Below are 18,820 nucleotides of genomic sequence, written 5' to 3' on the forward strand. Positions count from 1 at the left end.
GCGGCCCGGCCGAGCTCTCTGTGCGGCGGGATGCAGCGGCCCGAGGCCCGGCCACGTCAGCACCCCGAGGGGGCTGCCCCGGGGGGCGGAGGCGGCGGGGACCGGACAGCTGCAGCAGCCGCCGCGGGAGCCATGGACCCCACGAGGCCGCTGGTACGGTGGGGAGCTGCGGGGAAGGGGGCGCGGGCGGCTCCCCTGCCCCGGGGTTCGGGGGGCGCCGCCGCGATGCCAACTCGCCAACTTCCCGGCCGCCGGGCAAAACTTTCTGCGCTCGGAGCTCCGGGGGCGGAGCCGGGGGACCCGCGGGGAAGAGCCAAGGGGGTGCAGGGGGAGTCCCCGGTGGGGGGAGTCCCAGGAGGCAGAGCCCCTGGGGCCGAAGAGATGGGGGGACAGCGCTGGGGAGAAGGGGCAGTGCCAGGGGGCTGGAGGGGAGCCTACGGCAGCAGCTGTTCTCAGCTCTGGTTCTGGGGCCGGGTCCCTGTGAACCGTCCCAGTCCAGGTTCTCAGGCCAGGCCCTTCTCTCAGCTCTGGTTCTGGGGCCAGGTCCCTGTGAACCGTCCCAGTCCAGGTTCTGGGGCCAGGTCCCTCCCCCAGCTCTGGTTCTGGGGCCAGGTTCCTGTGAACCGTCCCAGTCCAGGTTCTGGGGCCAGGTCCCTCCCCCAGCTCTGGTTCTGGGGCCAGGTTCCTGTGAACCGTCCCAGTCCAGGTTCTGGGGCCAGGCCCCTCTCTCAACTCTGGTTCTGGGGCCAGGTCCCTGTGAACCGTCCCAGCCCAGGTTCTCAGGCCAGGCCCCTCTCTCAGCTCTGGTTCTGGTGCCAGTGGGGTGATCAGACAGCAAGTGTGAAAAATCGGGACAAGGGGTGCTGGGTAATAGGCACCTATATAGGAAAAGGACCCCAAAATCGGGACATCTGGTCACCCTAAGTGCCAGGTCCCTGTGAATTGTCCCAGCCCAGGTTCTGGGGCCAGGCCCCTCTCTCAGCTGTGGTTCTGGGGCCAGGTCTTTGTGAACCGTTCCTGTCCAGGTTCTGGGGCCAGGCCCCTCTCTCAGCTCTGGTTCTGAGGCCAGGTCCCTGTGAACCGTCCCAGTCCAGGTTCTTGGGCCAGGTCCCTGTGAACCGTCTCAACCCGGGTTCTGGGGCAGGCCCATCTCAGTCCTCTCGGCCCAGGTTCTGTGGTACACTTGGACTTGGACTCTGGAGCAGTCAGTGCATGACAGAACTTGGGTTTGGATGGACCCTTTCGCAGACCACCCCTAGCCCTCAAATCCCCTCTGGCCCTGGGACTGGGGATCCGGCGTGGAGCGGGGCCTTTGGGTTCACAGGGATGGACGTGAATCAGAACAAGGCCAGGTGCAGAGAGTGCCAGGCTCTCTGGGCGCTTTCAGTGGGAGGAAACAGTGCTGTGGCCCCATTTCAGCCTCAAGGAGTCACTGAGGGGGACAACAGGGAGAGGCGTCGCAGACCCAGTCCTGGGGCATGGGAGGCACCTGGGTTCTGGACACACCTTGGGGGCTGCTGGATGCAGCCTCTGGCTTCACCCTGTCCTTGTGTCAGTTTCAGGAGCCTTCCCTCTACACAGTCAAGGCCATATTCATCTTGGACAATGATGGACAGCGACTCTTAGCCAAGGTAAATGCCACCCACCTGCCCTAGAAGAAAACCCTAACCCCAGGTCTCTGGCCTCCCCGTGAGGTGGGGAAGACGCTCCTGTGAGGCGAGCAGCAAAGCCAGGGGCATCATGGCTTTATGGAGGCCGCTGCCCTTCCATGGCAGTTCTAGACAAGGTTAATTTCTCTTTTGCAGCAGCCTGGAATGCTTTTAGGAGATGTATAAAGCTACCTGGGCAAAAGTTACATCCTTGCCCATATGGGCCAGCATAGAGGGCACCCATCAGGCCTCCTGGGTTCTTTTCTTGGCACTGTGTGGCATTAGGCAAGTCATTTCCCCTCTCCGTGCCTCAGTTTCTCCCATCTGTAAAATGGGGGTGATGACACTCGCCCTGCTCTCAGAAGCGCTTTGCTAACTCTAGCTGGGAATCATGCTAAAGCACAGATCCAGTTGCAGGATTGGGTCCTGTGATTATAATGTTCCCATGCTCATCTCCCAGCACCTGGAAGACTGCCACTGACCTGGGCCAGGAGACCTCCTCAAAACACACTTCCTCCATGAGGCCTGTGTGCCCTGTAGGTACTTGCTAGATAAGGCAGCAACCTAATGAGCCTACAAGGCCTGTAAGACAATAGCTTAGCAGCTAACCCTAGATCGTAAGTTAGCACAAGAGAGAATGCTGCTGTAATGACTGAACTGCTGAGAGGTAACCACAAGATGCTGGTCTATAGCAGTTTGGGATATTTTACATTAGGAACATCAGCAGATGTTTGACCACAAGAATGCCATGGTAACTAATTGACAGATATGCTAATAAACTTCAGTTAATCTGACTAGTAACCTATGGGAGAAAGGGCACCCCAACAGTAGCAGGATGAGGAAATACAAACAAGGAAAAGGGGAGTATGCCTTAGGCATAGGGATGTCATCAACTGGAAGATGATGCCAGGTTGACAACCACTGGTGATGATGATGATGGTGAGGAGGAGGATGACTTACGCTTTGGGTCCTTTTGCAAGGGATGGCGTGAGTATATGGACGCTCAGGTGCACATTCTGTGTTGTCTCTATCTACCTTGCTGGGTTGGAGTGTTTGTAACTTTGCTAACCGGGTTAACAAAACTATTGCAAATTCAAAAGTGTGAGGGTGAGCGTTGCAGTTGCACATGTCGCGGTTCCCAACTAAACTTTAATTTTAATAATACTGGGCATGATCTTGGGATAAGAACCTACTAAACCTCATAGTGTAATCAATGTAATTAATACACAATAATAGATCAGGCAACACCTATATTCAGTTAAGTGTTAACATGCACATGCATACACACACACGCAAATCATGGAACTAACATGGCAGGAAGCAAACAAAACCCATCAGTCACTTGCTTTGCTGTATCCATTCCTCCCAGCCTTTGTCTGTTCAAATTATGAGCCTTGTCTTTGTAGCTGTCTGTAAGACACCTGGCAATTTCCTCATTTTAACAGCATTTGCCGTTTTAAATGTTCACCCCAGACAGAATGGTGTTTTCTGATACCTCCGCTGAGTGGGCCAGGACTGCGTTATATACTGGACTCGCTGGGTGTTGGGCTAGTTGATCTTTATAATTTCTTGCATCTGTGATTGTTATGGAAGCTCCTGGGGTAATGGACATGGATTGCAACTTCTTGATTATTATTACTGGTATCATGGTAGCATCTAAAAGCCCCAGACATGGATGAGGAGTCGGGGAGGGGGGAGCTAAGTGCTGGACAAGCACAGAACAAAAAAACAATCCCTGCCCCAAAGAGCTTCCAATCTAAGTCTATGAGAGACAGACCAATGCAGGGAGCACATGGAAATAACACAGTACTGGTGGGCATGATGAGCAGCGATCTCATCACACCTATCTGATGTCCAGGTTTTGGGGGCACCACTGCCCAGGCAAGTTTTAAGGAAAGAATTTGAAGAGGGACAATGAAGTGGCCTTGACTTGCTGAGATCAACAGTGATCCCAAATCTATTTAAGCAACGATTTCCCAGCCACTCCAAACTGTTCTTTAACATGCCTGTCAGTATAGATAGGGGTCTCTGTATTGATTCTGTGTCCATGATTGGTTCCATCTAGCCAAGCTCTCCTTCCTTTTTCTGCCTGTCCCATTGGCTGGTCCCAAAGCTGCTCTAACTCCTTTGTTCCCATCCCCTGCAGTACTACGATGACACCTTTCCATCCACGAAAGAACAGAAGACCTTTGAGAGGAGCGTTTTCAATAAAACCCACAAAACTGATAGTAAGTAGCTGAGTTTTGGGAAGGGGAGCAGAAGATGGAGAGGAGGGTTTTCCTGTGTGTTCGTTCAGGCGACTGGCTGTTTATATTGCTGGGTTATATGAAGTTTGCCAGCAGTTGTGCATCCCTTGGGTTGTGTGATGACATCTTTCTCCCACGGGCACTGCAGTCCAGGGAGGGGTCCCGATATTGATGATAACACCATGGAGGCGATCATCTCAAATCACTCCAAAGATAGCGCGAGGACGCTGGCAAGGCCTGTACAAAATCTCACATCCGCACACACCCGCTGGCCCAGGAGGTTGACAAGCGGAGCTTGCAACACATGAGATGAGGTCTTTCGCTCAGCCCTGTGCCGTTTACGACACTGCGTCCAAGGGTGGGTAGGAAGCTGTAAGACGTGGAGAGGTTTTAGGAGTCCCAGAATGCACTGGGGCCGTCACAGTCACATGCTGGCAAATCAGAGAACCAGCATTGCCATGCTGGGCACACTGGGGTGTTGATGGCGAAAGGAGGCAACCAGGAATTTTAAGCATTTGATGGCCCTCCCATGGTGTGGATGCGTTGCCTGCTGCCCTGCCATAGGGGTGAGGCCAGGTTTCCCGTCCCATCTCCCCGTCTGGACGGCCTGTTCTTATGTTACAGAGATCTGTGCTCAGCAACAGCCTAACGCTGCCCCCTCTTCTCCTTCCCTCCCGTTGTGTCAGGTGAGATCGCCTTTCTGGAGGGGCTGACCATTGTCTATAAAAGCAGCATTGACCTCTTTTTCTACGTGGTGGGGAGTTCCCAGGAAAATGAGGTAACTCCCTGGGGCCTGCTCCTCCCAGAGGATAACAGAGCAGGCGGTCCCGCTCCATGCTGGGAGTTTCTTCTCTTTCCCCACTCACCCTGTCGTGTGGGAGAGAGGCGCTCCGTTCCCACTCACCAGGCCCCGCACACAGACAGCCCTTCATGTCCTCAGGCCCAGCCCCAGCTCTGTCTGCTCTTGCTCTGCCCCACAGGAGTTTGAGGAGGGATTTGTCTCCTCTTCCCTGATGTGCCCAGGTCCCGTTGCATGAGCATGTTCCTAGGAGACCCGTGGATGCTGCAGCCATGGCTTTCTGTCCAGCTGCCAGTAGTAGGATTGGTGTCCGTCAGGCACCTCGAGACCCAGGGGCTGCTGGCAGAGCAAGCATGGGAAGGAGGTTCCTGTGGGCAGGAAGGCAGCTCTGCACTGGGTTGACCCATGTCTCCTTCTCCTCCTTTAGCTGATGCTAGTGGCAGTTCTCACCTGTCTCTTCGACTCCCTCAATCACATGTTACGGTGAGTACGTGGTCACGGCCAGCGGTCCCGATCCCATCTAGCGAGATTGCCCAGGGCCAGGTTCCAGGGTCCCAAACTGGCTCTAATAACATCAGCGCTTGAGCCTTGCCCCAGACCCTTCCACCCAAGGGTCTCAAAGCCCTTTACCCACATGAAGGAATCAAGCCTCATAGCCTGAAAACCTGGGGTGAAGTGCCTAACACACCCTGGGCGCTAGCAGAATATCCCAATAGCAGCCCTCTGTGGGGTGGCTGCTGTGCTCTCTATTTTACAGATGGGGAAACTGAGGTGCAGAGAGGGAAAGTGACTCACTGAAGGTCACCCAGAGACTCAGTGGCGATGCCCAGGAGTCCTGACTCCTATTCCATGCTGTAACCACTAGACTGCACCTGCTCTTGTGGCTGGAAGGGAACCCAGGAGTCCTGGCTCCCAGCTGATTGCTCTCAGCACGAGACTCCCGTATGCTAGGCATGCCGTAGAGCTGGAGACCAGTTCCCGCTGCAGGGCCTCAGAATGAGACAGCGGGTGTCACCCTTCCCCCGCAGATGAGGGCCTCTGGCAGCTGGCATTACTTGGCTGGGAGTCGGGGGAGGTCTCTGCAGCTGTGTTGGGACTCAGAGCTCCGGAGCAGCGCCAGGTCTGGGGGCTGGTTGTACGGAGCATCCCAAGCTCTCACCAGCTCATACTGTCTTACCCTCAGGAAGAATGTAGAGAAGCGCTCCCTGCTGGACAACCTGGACGGGGTGTTCCTTGTGGTGGATGAGATCGTCGACGGGGGGTGAGGCGCCATGTGCAGTTGCTCTCTGGGGCTTCGCTTGGAGCTGGGGAGGGGAAGAGAGGGAGAGGGCAGATGGGCTTCCCAGTACAGTGCTGGGTGTGGGACGGCTGCTGGCTCGGGGCGGGAATCTTCTGTCTCTGGGTCTCCAGTTCAAATCTAGCCATGTCGCTAGTAACCCAAAGCCTTTACCATCTGGTGGCTGTTAATGGCCAACGTGAACTGAGTTTGGCAAGTCTCTGTCCCGCCCCCTGTGGACCAACCACAGCCACCGTCAGCGCTAGCCGACCCCTTTGTCAGCCGAGTACTGAATAGGCCGAGACCACGGAATTTCACTCCCACTGCTAACACCACAACCCGGTTCTTACATCGCGCACCTTGCTATCCAGAGATCTCAAAGCGCTTTGCTAAACCAACCCCATTTTACAGATGGGGAAACTGAGACACAGAGAGGGGAAAGTGACCTGCCTATGGCCACTCAGCAGGCCAGGGCCAGAGCTGGGAATTGAACCCACATCTCCTGAGTCCCAGTCCAATGCCCTATCAGAGCTGAGGTTTGCTGGTGGGGAGGGGGGAAAAGCTTGCCCTGCTAGGGCCTATGCTGTACCCATTCCTGGGGCAAGGAGAGGGGGTCAGTTTCTATGGCTGTCCATCTGGCCCCTTGCCCCAGCTCAGAGCTCATGTCCCATTTTATGGCAACGGGGAGTAAATGCACCATGAAAGCGCCCTTAAGAGAGCTGTGATCTGACTGGAAAATCCCATTTCTCCCCCTGGTCATAGCGTGATTCTGGAGAGCGATCCTCAACAAGTGATCCAGAAGGTGAACTTCAGGGTGAGTGCTTCCCACTGCTCCCCTTCATTTCTCTGCCCTTCGAGCCCTCTGCTCTAATCTCCCTCTTTAACTCTCTCCACCCCAGACGGTCTCGGAGCCTGCGGCATACGGGTTTGTTCTCTTTGATTACATCGCCAGTAACTCAGAGCAGAGTGAATCCGTGCCTGCCAACGGCGGTAAATAGGCAGCAGCCAGCTGGGAAGCAGGTGTGAGGTCACTTCTTTCTAAGCATGTCACATGTGGCCCTGCTACATGGCCATGGGGGCCCTGCTACATGGCCATGGGGAGCTCTGGTGGGCTAGCTGGATAGGTCACACCCTCTTCTGCATGCCATGGGTGACTTTGGAGTGGCAGTCAGGCTTGGAGAGATTCTGTTTTCATTAGTAATCATTATTCATTGTCAGTTTCTGCCTCCATCCAAAAATCTTTAACAAACAAAACTGACACGGAAGGAGCGGGAAGGGATCGATTTTCACACGGATCCGGCACCCAACCGCTCCCATTTCATAGAATCATAGAATATCAGGGTTGGAAGGGACCTCAGGAGGTCATCTAAACCAACCCCCTGCTCAAAGCAGGGCCAATCCTCAACTAAATCATCCCAGCCAGGGCTTTGTCAAGCCTGACCTTAAAAACCTCAAAGGATGGAGATTCCCTAGGTAACGCATTCCAGTGCTTCACCACCCTCCTAGGCATCTAAACAGAGCTGCTGGGCTCTGAGCACTTTTTAAAATGTTCCCAGTAGGACACCATGCTCTCATAGAGAACTAGAGTCTCCCGCTGCCTTCAAGTGTATCCGACAGGTATGATGATGGAATATTAACGACGGGACCTGATTTTTATCAACAAACCTACTGCAAATCTCAAGTGTTGCTAGATTTTGACAAGCTAGCAAGGAGCATCCATGTTCATTTCCCGCCAGGACGGAGTTTGTTGATAAAAATATTGTAAAAAAAACAAAAACCAAAGTTCTCCGAAATAAACATCCATTGCCTTCAAAACGGATTGAAGCTAATTGGATCGTTCCAAGCCTGGAGTAGCCATGTGTGCTTGCTTCTGGGGTTATCCCATTTGAACCCTGGGCTCAAGGAGAGATCTAAATCACAGTCTGAGCAACGCTAACAGAGTGAGAATTTTGCTGTCTGCTCAGGAGTTTTCGGCAATACCAATTTGTACTGAGGTTGTACAAAGTTCATGTCAAGGCGCAGCTGGGTCCCCAGCCTTGTGGGGTTACGGTGTAACAACTCTGCCCATGACGCGATTATCTGGTCATTACCAGCTTCTGGCATGGTTGTCCTGCTGTGGAGGTTGGATGATCTAACTGAGTAGGTGTAATCAAATTAACCAGTTGTCCTGCCTCCCAGGCTTCTGGCCGGGAGGATATCCCAGAGCACACTGCACGGGCAGTCCTGTGCACCAACAGCTAAGGCATTGTGGGATAGCCAACAGTTTCCCAGCATGCACTGTTGTATAGTAGGGCTGGAAAATCCAGCATGGTTGACACAGGGCACCCGGGGGAAATGGTGCTCCATGAACACACTGAGTCACGTTAGCTGTGTGCTGTCTGCTGGGCACGTCCAGAGCTACGCTTGTCATGCTTGTACCAAGGCCTAAGAGAAGCAGAACAATCCCAAGCAAGACTTGCCTCTTCCACAGCAGCTGATCTGTGCTGATGTAATGTGAGCCCAGAGCTGCCCGGGCATGTCATTAGCCAGAGTGGAGGCGGTTGTTCTATTTGAGAACAGAGTAAACAAATACAGCGGACATGCAAGCCACATCGGCGTTTCCTAATCCAGCTCCTCCCAAGATTGTTGGAAACAGCTGTGACGGGAGGCACTGCTATGTCCGGCGCTCTGTGTTTGCGTAACACAAGGCCTGGGCAGATAGCAGCGTGGCCACAGGCAGCTGGGAAGGAGAATGGCATTCCACCGCCATGATGTCATCCCAAGGGGTTCCAGGGGGCTGAGCAGTGGGTTGCAGGGCAGCATGGACAGCTGAGCGAGCCTTCCTCATGGGTTCTCTTGCACTGCGCATGTGTGTGGGCCAATGAGAATAACCATCGTAATGTCGTGCCCAGTTCCGTCTGAGGATCCCAAAGAGCTTCATCTTATAAAAATCCCATAAGGCAGGGGAGGGCTCTGCTGGATTCACTCCTCCCATGGCTGAAATGCAGCCACCTCTGGGGTGGAATGTGGCAGCTGTTTTACCAGCTGCCCAGCACAACAGGAAGTGAAGCTGGTTTCATTCAGATGAACCTACAGAGGGAATTTAGATGGGCAGGATGCGATCACCTGACTGGGAGCATGGCCAGGACGTTGGGGTTAATGCCCCTAAGTGCGTACGGGTCTTTAATGCTGGCAAACAGTCATAATGACCTCAGGTTTGTGTGTCGCCCCAAATCTGACCCTCCAGAGAACAGCTCACCCTAGCCTTAGGCATTGGCTTTAGGGGCTTGCTAAGGAACGAGGCAACCAAGTCCCTATAAGTGCTTTTGAAAAATCTCACCAGGTATTTCATACAGGGTCCCCCATCCAAGGGCTGAGCCAGCCTGCATCCACCTAGCTTCCTTGTAGTGCTGGGATCCCAAAGCAGGTGGCCTGGCTGTAGGTGAAGGTGCATGCAGACAAGCTAGCACCCGTGGGGAGTGGTGCAGAGACACAGCACCCTAGCAGAGGCTGAAAGCAGGTGCCAAGCAAGGCCATGCCCCGGTGGGATTCCCCATCACATCTAGTGAAGGGGAACTTGCCCTCCAGCCTGCGTGATCTCTCTCCCTGCCCCCATGCATACAGCCCACATGCACTATCTCCGAGCCATGGCTGCCAGCCTGCACCTCCTGCCAAGCCAAGGCAAGAGGCTGCAGCTCAGAAAGGCGCAGCCTGGGGAGAGCCAGGGAAGCCGCAGGTTGGTTTCTGCGCCTCCCTTCGGGCCACCCCAGGTTAGCTCCCACTCTGTCTCCTGGCCATCGTCCCCTGACGATGAAATTGTCCGAGCTCCTCTGATCTGCTCCCCCCATGTACCCTGTCTGATCCAGCACCCCAGCCCTGCACTCGCTCCTATTCCCTTCCCCCCCATCCATCTGCCTCCTTAAACCTCCCTGTCCTTTCCCTTCCTTTAGGTGGACGACAGCCCTCTGTCTGAGCAAAGCGTCGCCCAGGTAAGGGTCCCAGGACTCCCCTTTCCTCTCTGGGGGCTGGCGTGGGCGGGCAGCGCCTGGGCAGTGGAGGAGGCCTGGTGAAGTGGCCTGCCCCTGGGGCACCAGCATGGAGGAGATGGACACCATGCGCTGCAGGGATCAGCTCCTGAGCACACTGTGCTAGCCATTGGGAGCACCCAAGCAAGGCTGTGTGACACAAGGAGGAGTAGTGGGTATTCTATAGTCCCAGTCCCTGGGGGCACACGGACCCTTGGAGGGGTTCTTCTACCCCTTGAGGCTGTCCGCATGGATGGGTTGATCAGAATCCCCCCCCTCGCCCCCTCCCCCACGGCACCTGTAGCATCAATACAGCACCTCCCAACATTGGGAGCTGTCAGCCTTTAAATCACCAGGTCCCACTCACAACAGTGTGTCAATATTCCTTCCGTGGCCAAGGACGCTTCAGAGCTCCCCCCGGGATGTGTATCTTTATCTCCATTTAAAGACCTTGTGGCACAGAGAGGTGAAGTGAATTGGCCAAGTTCACACCGCGTGTCAAACACAGGAGAGGGAACTCACCAGTCTTGATTTATAATCTTCTGCTCTAACCCCAACCTCCCTCTCTAGAATAGAACCCAGGTGTCCTGACTCCCAGTCACCAGACCACACTCCCCTTCCCAAGCCAAGCACAAAACCCAGGGTTCCTGGCTCCCAATTCCCCCTGCTCTCACCACAAGGCATCACTTTGGGGTCGGGGGGAGGTCGGGAAAACCTTGGAATAGAAATGTGCTATGCCTGGAACTCACGTGCCTCTAGCAGGCTTTGCTCTGCTGGATCCAGCCTTGTAACAACGCGCCCACAGCAGGTTTGAGAGTCATCAGACCAAGCCCCCAGCTCCACCTGGTTCCTCAGAATGGGGCAAGGTGAGTGGGTGGCTTTAGGACAGGGTGTCCCTCTCTGGGCAGGTTCCTTACATCCCATACTGGGCGGGGGGATGGGCGGCTCTCCAGGCAGCTGGAAAGGCAGGGTCTGCATGGGGAGTATCAGCGGGAACCTTGCAGTGCCCCTCATACGCTCTTTCCTTGCAGGTCTTTCTGTCTAGACTAATCCTGTCAGCATGAGCCCTGCGGCCGAGTCCGTGTCTAACCCAGCACTAACCACCTTCTCACACCAGGCAGAGTAAGTGACTCCCACAGCTGGGGCCCATCTCTGCACATGCCTCTGTTGCCTGTGGCTGCAGCACCCATGTCACTTCACTTAACCCCTTCCTCCCCTCCCCTCCAAGGAACCAGCTGGAAAAAACCTCCTTGCCTTGGTGCCTGCTCTGTATCCACGGTGCAGCCAGTGCTTGCCGCCACCTGGTGTACCCACTCACCTCTGTGCATGGCTGGCATCATACCTCTCCTAGGGAACTGCCTCTCTCTTCTGTCCTAATTCCTCTCGCCCCAGGTGGTTTAGCATGTTTCCACCCATAGACACGCTCAGCTCTGCAAATCGCCAGGTGGTCAGGACGGCTGGATGGAGAAACCCATTTGAGATTGAGGGCGGGGTGGCTAAAAATGACATTAAACCGCGACTATAGTTACCCGGGTTCTTTGACAGTACATGGTCACCTGTTGTAACGGTCCCAACCACCGGTTTCCCTTTGCTGGCTGCCAAACACACACTGTGGTATGTAATTGGCATGTGTATCCAGGTTGATCACAGCTTGGAGTCCCTGGTCAGGTGGACGGGTCTAAAGCCAGTTCCCATCAGCACTGATGTCTTTGCTCCTTGGAAAAATCTACCCTCTACGTTGGATCAGGAACTGTATTTGGTGGACAGGTGCAAGACCTGGTTTTAAACATCAGTTCCAGCCAGCATTTCCCCTGAGCTGCGATATGAAGACCCCGATGTGAAGGCCTCCTGGATCCAAGGATGTTCAAACCAGGGGTTCTTTCTAGGATCCAGCTCTAGCCCCAGCAAACTCTGTTGATGAGGTGACACCTGCTGATTGGTGCTTAGTGTCCAGGTTGCTGACTGAGGCTAAAATGGGGTTCCCGGACACACCGAATTCCTGGAATGGAGTTTGCTGGCTCAGGTAGAGCCCTCCTCAGCTGGAGGGAGGGTCGCTGAGACATGGCGAGTGGAGAGAAGTGCCTTCCCCCATGACATTGCAAAACTGCTTGCATCTTCCTGAGCGTCTGAGCCCAGAGAGCAGCCTGAGCGCTTGTGAGAACGAGGGGAATCTATGGCTGTCAGGTCTCTGGGACTTGAGTCCCTGTTTCCTTCCAGGGATGGAGGGAGCTATAGAAATATACAGGCAAAAGGAGCTCACTCACCCCCTTGTCTGGAGTCCTTGCTACAGCCGGTGCCACTCCTAGTGTATCGAAGAGGCACATCTGCCACCAAGTGGCTGTTTGAGAGAAATCAGGACGCAAACCACCTGGCTTGTCTCATGGAGACACATCAGAAATCTCCCTCTTGAATGGGGCAGGTTTATGTTGGCACTGAATGGGTCTCCTGGTGCCCGTGAAGGAGTCCTGCTGAGTTCATATGGAGCTGTAATCCGTTTGCAGAATCCCTGAGGCTGTGGGGCTTAATGTCTCTCTGTTTTTCTTCTCCTTTCCCTCCCCCCACTTCCTTAATAGGTTCTGCAATCTGCCAAAGAGCAAATTAAATGGTCCTTATTAAAGTGAACGTCCCAGAGGAGAGCGCCTGGATCTTCCTGATTGGATGGGTCTGAACCGCGACGGCAAATGATTCCTCACCTTATTCGATTAGCCGTTTGCAAATTGGCATGAAAAGTCTGATAAAAGCTTTGGGGTAGGATGCAAGATGGCTGACATGGGCCGTGCCTCCTGGGGGAACTCCAGCCTTTCACGGACACTGCTTTAAACCCGGTCTCAGTGCCATGAAATTCTCTGCATGCTAAAGGGGAGGGTTGGGGTTGGGAGAATTGACTGGTTAACAGACCAAATTCTGCTCCTTAAACCAGTGTAAATGTGGAGTGACGTCAATGGGTGTAACTGAGAGCAGAACCTGGCCCAAGATCCATAAAGAACGACAGAACTCCTCAGAAATGAATAGGAGGGTTGATCATTTGTATTTACACCACCTAAAGCGCTGCGTGAGAGTCAATTACAATTTGTTTGGTATGAGCAGAGCCAGAACATACCATAGTTGAATCTTCAGTTTCACCAGTAAAGAGCTGGCTGCTTTTTTTGCGGGGCTGTCACTAGTGCCTGTACCCTTGTTGATCGATGCTGCGAGCCAATGCTTGCTTGCTGCTCAGTGAGGGTTGAGCCTGAGACTTTCAAAACCATAGGAAGGGATTTGCTTGCCCTTTTCTCATTCAAACAGCTGGGGCTTGGGCATCCAGGTCCCCCTAAGCTCTTTGGAATATCTCAGCCATGTCCAAAATCTCTTCCGCTGTCTCCCAAGGCAACCAACGCTTTGATCCCTTTTGGGGATGGCCAGGCCTGTGCAGAGGGTCAGCGTGAAGTAAGTGCCTCTGTCACGTCCACTCTCACGTGCAGGGTGGAGATGAGTGCACAGGAATCATTGTCACCCTGTCAGAGTAAGATTCAAAACATCCCAATGATGAGCACTAATAACCCCCGCTCCCCAAAATACCCTCTTACAAGGCGCTTTTCATCAGTAGATCTCAAAGCACTTTACAAAGGAGGTCAGGTCATTATACAGATGGGGAAACTGAGGCACAGAGCAGGGCAGTGACTTGCCCAAGGTCATCTAGTAGGCCAGTGGCAGAGCTCGGAATAGAATCCAGGTCTCCTGAGTCCCAATCCAGCACTCCAGCCACTAGGCAGTACTGCCTCCCTCGTGCAGTTTTGGCTGTTGTTAACTTTGTAAAAACAATCCTGTTGCAAATAGCTGTCGGCTCAAACATCATTAAAGGACCCAGCTATGGGAAAAATCCTATTTCAAGAGCTATCATTTCCTTCCCTTTAACACCCCAGATTATCAATAGCAAGAAAAAAATGAAAATCGAATGAAGGAGAATTGGCTAGCTGTGTGATACTTACCTCATCAAGGGCTTGGTACGTTTCAATCCACTTCTGTAAACTGGGCATGCCCAGCTTCTTTTATGATCAACAAATAAAGTTTTATAGCACATGGGTCATTTTTCCCGATTGGTCTCTCCTGTCTGTAATGCACGTGGGTGCCTGCGTGCTCCTATTACTGTACCATGCAGAATTAAGACTGTCACTTTTTCCATTACAGGGCTTGATTTTTTGAGGGGTTTATAACTCATCCATTAAAATCACTCTGGATGCAGGCACAGCATCAGCCTGGGCCGTGTCTATTTTTGTTAAATGTTTTTCCTTCGGTGGCAGCCGTGCTCCCGAGGAGCCTGCATTTGTTATCTTTGCAGTGAACTTCTGCACCCTGCGGCTTCATACCATAGCTTTGAGGGGGCTGAAATATTTATTTTACTTCGGGACAGCAGATTTGTTTCATGGCCTAGTGTACATGAAAAACGGTCCATTCTGCCTTCAGCCCGCATGGCTGCTGCGTGTGTTCTCACAGCACTGTAGGACCAGGCGTCTCTCTGAGAAAAGGAAACGGCAGGTGATTTTTCATCCGGAGCTGCTAGAAGCAGCTCAGATCAAATGCATAAGTGTTCTAGGGTGACCAGACAGCAACTGTGAAAAAACAGGACAGAGCCTGGGGGGTAATAGGCACCTGTATAAGAAAAAGTCCCAAAAAACAGGACTGTCCCTATAAAAATGGGACAACTGGTCACCCTAAAGTGTGCGGGGGACTATCTTTTCACATCTTGCTCTTTAGCGGGGGCAGGAAACATGTCTGGAGTGGACCCAGGGTGATAGAACGAATTAATGCAGCACGGCCTCGGCAAGGTTCCAAACTGGGTGACCAGATAGCAAGTGTGAAAAATTGGGACAGGAAGGAGGGGTAATAGAGTCCTATATAAGACAAAGCCCCTAATATTGGAACGTCTAGTCACCCTAGAGCCAAGAAACTCACTCTGTTGGGGGTGGCTTCCAGGAGATTCAGACCTGGCTCCTCATCTCTTGGGAACATCATGCACCTGGCTGGCCTGGGCTCCCCCAAAGATCTTCGGGTAAAGCCAGAGCTCTCTTTAATCATGGCTTGATTTCTCCGTTTGTGACGGTCCCTAACGCCTCGGCTTGGGACTGTCTCTTGTTCCCCACTCCCTCGCATGAGACAGAACCTTTTCACAACCCCGCCCCTAGCCACTTGAGACTCCGCCCACAGTCCCACTTAGCCCCGCCCCCCGCGGCTCCCCATTCGTGATCCTGCAGCGCCACCTGCTGGCGGAAACTGGGATGGCAATGTTCAGGGACCAAACCCCGTCTTTAGAGCCTCAAGCGCTCCCAGTCTCCATCCCTACCCTCCACCCCCAACTTCATCTTTTCCCCATAGCCCCCCCGCCCCAGACCCCCCCAACTTCACCCTTTTCCCCATGGCTCCCCCCATCCCAGAACCCCCAACTCCACCCTTTGCCCTGTACCCCTTCAGCCTCACAGATCCCTTTAGCCAGTCTCTTTGCCCACTCCCAACCTGCCAGGCTCACTACGCCTGCCCCAAAGCCCTGCACTCCCTTGTCTCTAGCCCCTCCTAGTCCAGAGGGCTTAACTGCCTGCTCCTCAGGCCCCAGCCCCATTTCATCCTCTCAGTGCCCCCACCCCCAGCACCAGCCATTCACTCTGGGGCCTTTGCTCCACTTTCCCAGGTGTGGGAAGGAGACATGAGGGTCTTGGCTCGTCACAGAGATGCCCCCCACCCCCAATTGCTGGCCTGTGTATCCTGAAGACTGGGGGGAGAGGGGGTTAAATTCCCCAGAAAATCTCAGTGGCCCAACATTCACAAGCAACCCTACACTAACAAACTAGTGTACACAGACCAGCCTGGAGTGACCCTACAATAACAAACCAATGCACACAGACCAGCCTGTGGGGGGTGGGGGGGAGGGGAGTGAGCTTATAATAACAAACCAGTTCACACAGACTAGCCTGGGGAAGGGTGTGGCCCAACAATAACAAACCACTGCACACAGCCCAGCCTTGGGGGTGACCCAACAAAAACAAACCAGTGCACACAAGACAAACTGGGGAGCAGGAGGGAGTGACCCTACAATAACAAACCAGTGCACACGGCCCAGACTTCAGGGAGACCCTAAAATAAGCCAGTACACCCAGCACTCATCAGCGACCCTACAATAACAAACCAGCACATCCCTCCCAGTGCCTGTGGGTGTAGAGGGATACTTGAGAACTACTTTGATGAGCCTCCTGTAAAAGTGTGTCTGGCTGGACGCTGTTGCGGGCAGGTGCCGAGCAGCAGCAGCAGCAGACTGGGGGGCTCTCTGACCAGCTGGTCCCCACAGTGGCCGGAGCAGAGCCTTTGCCTAGCTCAGACCAGCATTCTCATCTGCAGGTCGGCGCTCGCAGGGACACCACGCTTCGAGAGCCCCCTCCAAGGCAGGGCTAGGGGACTTGGGATACAGATGCTGCTTCTCAGGGCCTCTGCTGGGTGAGGGCTGGAGGGGTGGGGAACTTTCCTCTTGTGGTTACCAGTAGCATTGTCCCCCTGGGGCTGTGACCTCCTTGGGAGATTCCAGCAGCTCATTCCCTCTGGCCCCTGCCCCTGGCAGGGAGTGAGGAAAGAATCTTCTCTTCCTCCTGCCTTTTCTGCAGCCAGCCAGCCAGCCAGCCAGCCATTCTTTCTTTCTTTCTTTCTTTCACCTTTTGTCCTTTCCTTCCTTCTCCCTTTCCTCAGATCCCCCCTCCAGCTGCCTCTGACGTGCCAAAGATGCCAGCGACCGTCCCTGACAAGATGGCTCTGCCCTGCAAAGCATCTGCCATGCAAGCCTTAGCCTGTACAAGGCAGAGGGCTGCTGGTATAAACTCTACGGCCCAGTGGCTTAAGGGGCTGGGGTCAGGGTTAGGGAGTGCAGGGTCTCTGGAACCACATTCAAAATCCAGCAGGACCCTCCGTCCTTGCTAGGCAGACATTGCTTTGCGCCGTCATTAAAGATGCAGGGCACTTTATGGAAGAGGAGGGAAGGGTCTGCCCCAGTGGCGGTGGGGCTGTATGAGGAATGATTTGGGGATCACTCAGAGCATTAAGGGTTCTGTCACCACCTGCCCTGTAATTTTGGGTGTCTTAAAGTGATGCTGCTTTGGCTCAGAGCCCTGACACCCGTAGCCAGCCCACAAACATAAAGGTCTCACCTCGGCTTCCACCAACCTAGTTACTCCTTTCAGGGTCACTCTACCAGCCCTTCCAGTTGCAAGTCTTCCCGAATCATCTCCCCGAGGTCGCAATTACCAGACACGCGGACTTTCCCCCTCTGGTTCATCACCCCCGAAGGAGAGAAACCTGCCTATCAGCTCAGTTTGTCACACACAATCCGCACTGTTTGCACAGCAGAGACCTGGGGGTAAAAATAAACAGAAGGTATAATGAAAAACCGCAGACTCAGAGCTGAAGTAGTGAGGGAGAGCTACCACAGACAAGCCACACAGAAAATACACCTATGCCTAGATGCTGGCTCTCGGTTTCTGGTTATGCCTTACATCAAACCCCTTCTCTTTTAAAACACTTTGCCATTCTTTTCCTTTCACTCAGACTATGGTGATTCATGGTGGGGGAAATTCCTGCCTTTCCAGCAGCCTGGGCTTGAAATGCTTCCATTAGCATAGATAATCCACCTCCCCAAGAGGCAGTAGCTAGAAGAATTCTTCCACTGACCTAGCGTTGTCTACACGAAGACTAGGGTTGGCTTAACTATGCCACTTGGGGTGTGTGGATTTCTCACACCCCTGAGTGAGGAATTTATACTGACCTAATTTTCTAGTGTAGACCAGGCCTTAGTTTTCCAAGACTGGGGTTTTCTTTTCAGTTTCAAGTTGTTTCCATGTTTTCCCATTATCTCTAATGGTCTGCCATTGTCCCTCCCTGGCTGGACAATGGATGGGTACTTGAAGTTACAGAGTAACAGCCGTGTTAGTCTGTATTCGCAAAAAGAAAAGGAGTACTTGTGGCACCTTAGAGACTAACCAATTTATTTGAGCATAAGCTTTCGTGAGCTAAAGCTCACTTCATCGGATGCATACTGTGGAAACTGCAGAAGACATTATATACACAGAGACCATGAAACAATACCTCCTCCCACCCCACTCTCCTGCTGGTAATAGCTTATCTAAAGTGGTCACTCTCCTTACAATGTGTATGATAATCAAGTTGGGCCATTTCCAGCAAAAATCCAGGTTTTCTCACCCTCCGCCCCCCCCTCCCCCCACAAACTCACTCTTCTGCTGGTAATAGCCCATCCAAAGTGACCACTCTCTTTACAATGTGTATGATAATCAAGGTGGGCCATTTCCAGCAAATATCTAGGTTTTCTCACACACCCCCCCCTTTTTCCAAAAACCACACACACAAACTCACTCTCCTGCTGGTAATAGCTTATCCAAAGTGACCACTCTCCCTACAATGTGCATGATAATCAAGGTGGGCCATTTCCAGCACAAATCCAGGTTTTCTCACACCCCCCTCCCCACACAAACTCACTCTCTTGCTGGTAATAGCTCATCCAAACTGACCACTCTCCTTACAATGTGTATGATAATCAAGGTGGGCCATTTTCAGCATAAATCCAAGTTTAACCAGAACGTCTGGGGGGGGGGGGTAGGAAAAAACAAGGGGAAATAGGCTACCTTGCATAATGACTTAGCCACTCCCAGTCTCTATTTAAGCCTAAATTAATAGTATCCAATTTGCAAATGAATTCCAATTCAGCAGTTTCTCGCTGGAGTCTGGATTTGAAGTTTTTTTGCTTTAAGATAGCGACCTTCATGTCTGTAATTGCGTGACCAGAGAGATTGAAGTGTTCTCCGACTGGTTTATGAATG

General features: G+C 53.2%; 1 protein-coding gene across 4 annotated transcripts; it reads left to right on the top strand.

Moving 5' to 3' along the window:
- On the top strand, positions 1 to 14,036 carry COPZ2 (coat protein complex I subunit zeta 2). Of its 4 annotated transcripts, none has more exons than XR_012156386.1 (10): positions 1 to 153; positions 1,557 to 1,631; positions 3,796 to 3,877; positions 4,582 to 4,673; positions 5,122 to 5,177; positions 5,878 to 5,955; positions 6,733 to 6,784; positions 9,900 to 9,938; positions 11,006 to 11,096; positions 12,548 to 14,036. XR_012156386.1 is itself a non-coding variant. In XM_073325911.1 (9 exons), the coding sequence occupies exons 1-9, from the start codon at positions 31 to 33 to the stop codon at positions 12,593 to 12,595; spliced, it is 645 nt and encodes a 214-aa protein (XP_073182012.1). In that variant the 5' UTR covers positions 1 to 30; the 3' UTR covers positions 12,596 to 14,036. The 4 variants fall into 4 exon arrangements, 1 of the variants encoding a protein (XP_073182012.1); XR_012156384.1 differs by lacking the exon at positions 11,006 to 11,096 and adding an exon at positions 6,870 to 6,990 and having other exon boundaries at positions 12,548 to 12,594; XR_012156385.1 differs by lacking the exon at positions 11,006 to 11,096 and adding an exon at positions 6,870 to 6,990 and having other exon boundaries at positions 1,563 to 1,631; positions 12,548 to 12,594.
- Positions 14,037 to 18,820: the final 4,784 nt, after the last annotated feature.

The sequence above is a fragment of the Lepidochelys kempii genome, chromosome 27, assembly GCF_965140285.1.
Source record: "Lepidochelys kempii isolate rLepKem1 chromosome 27, rLepKem1.hap1, whole genome shotgun sequence".
NCBI classification, from domain to species: Eukaryota; Metazoa; Chordata; order Testudines; family Cheloniidae; genus Lepidochelys; species Lepidochelys kempii.

Excerpts from the sequence above, each read along its gene's own strand:
- COPZ2 (XM_073325911.1), top strand. The coding sequence starts at position 31 with ATGCAGCGGCCCGAGGCCCGGCCACGTCAGCACCCCGAGGGGGCTGCC. Across the intron at positions 5,178-5,877 it reads TCCCTCAATCACATGTTACG|GAAGAATGTAGAGAAGCGCT; the intron begins GTGAGTACGTGG and ends TCTTACCCTCAG. Across the intron at positions 9,939-12,547 it reads CTGAGCAAAGCGTCGCCCAG|GTTCTGCAATCTGCCAAAGA; the intron begins GTAAGGGTCCCA and ends CTTCCTTAATAG.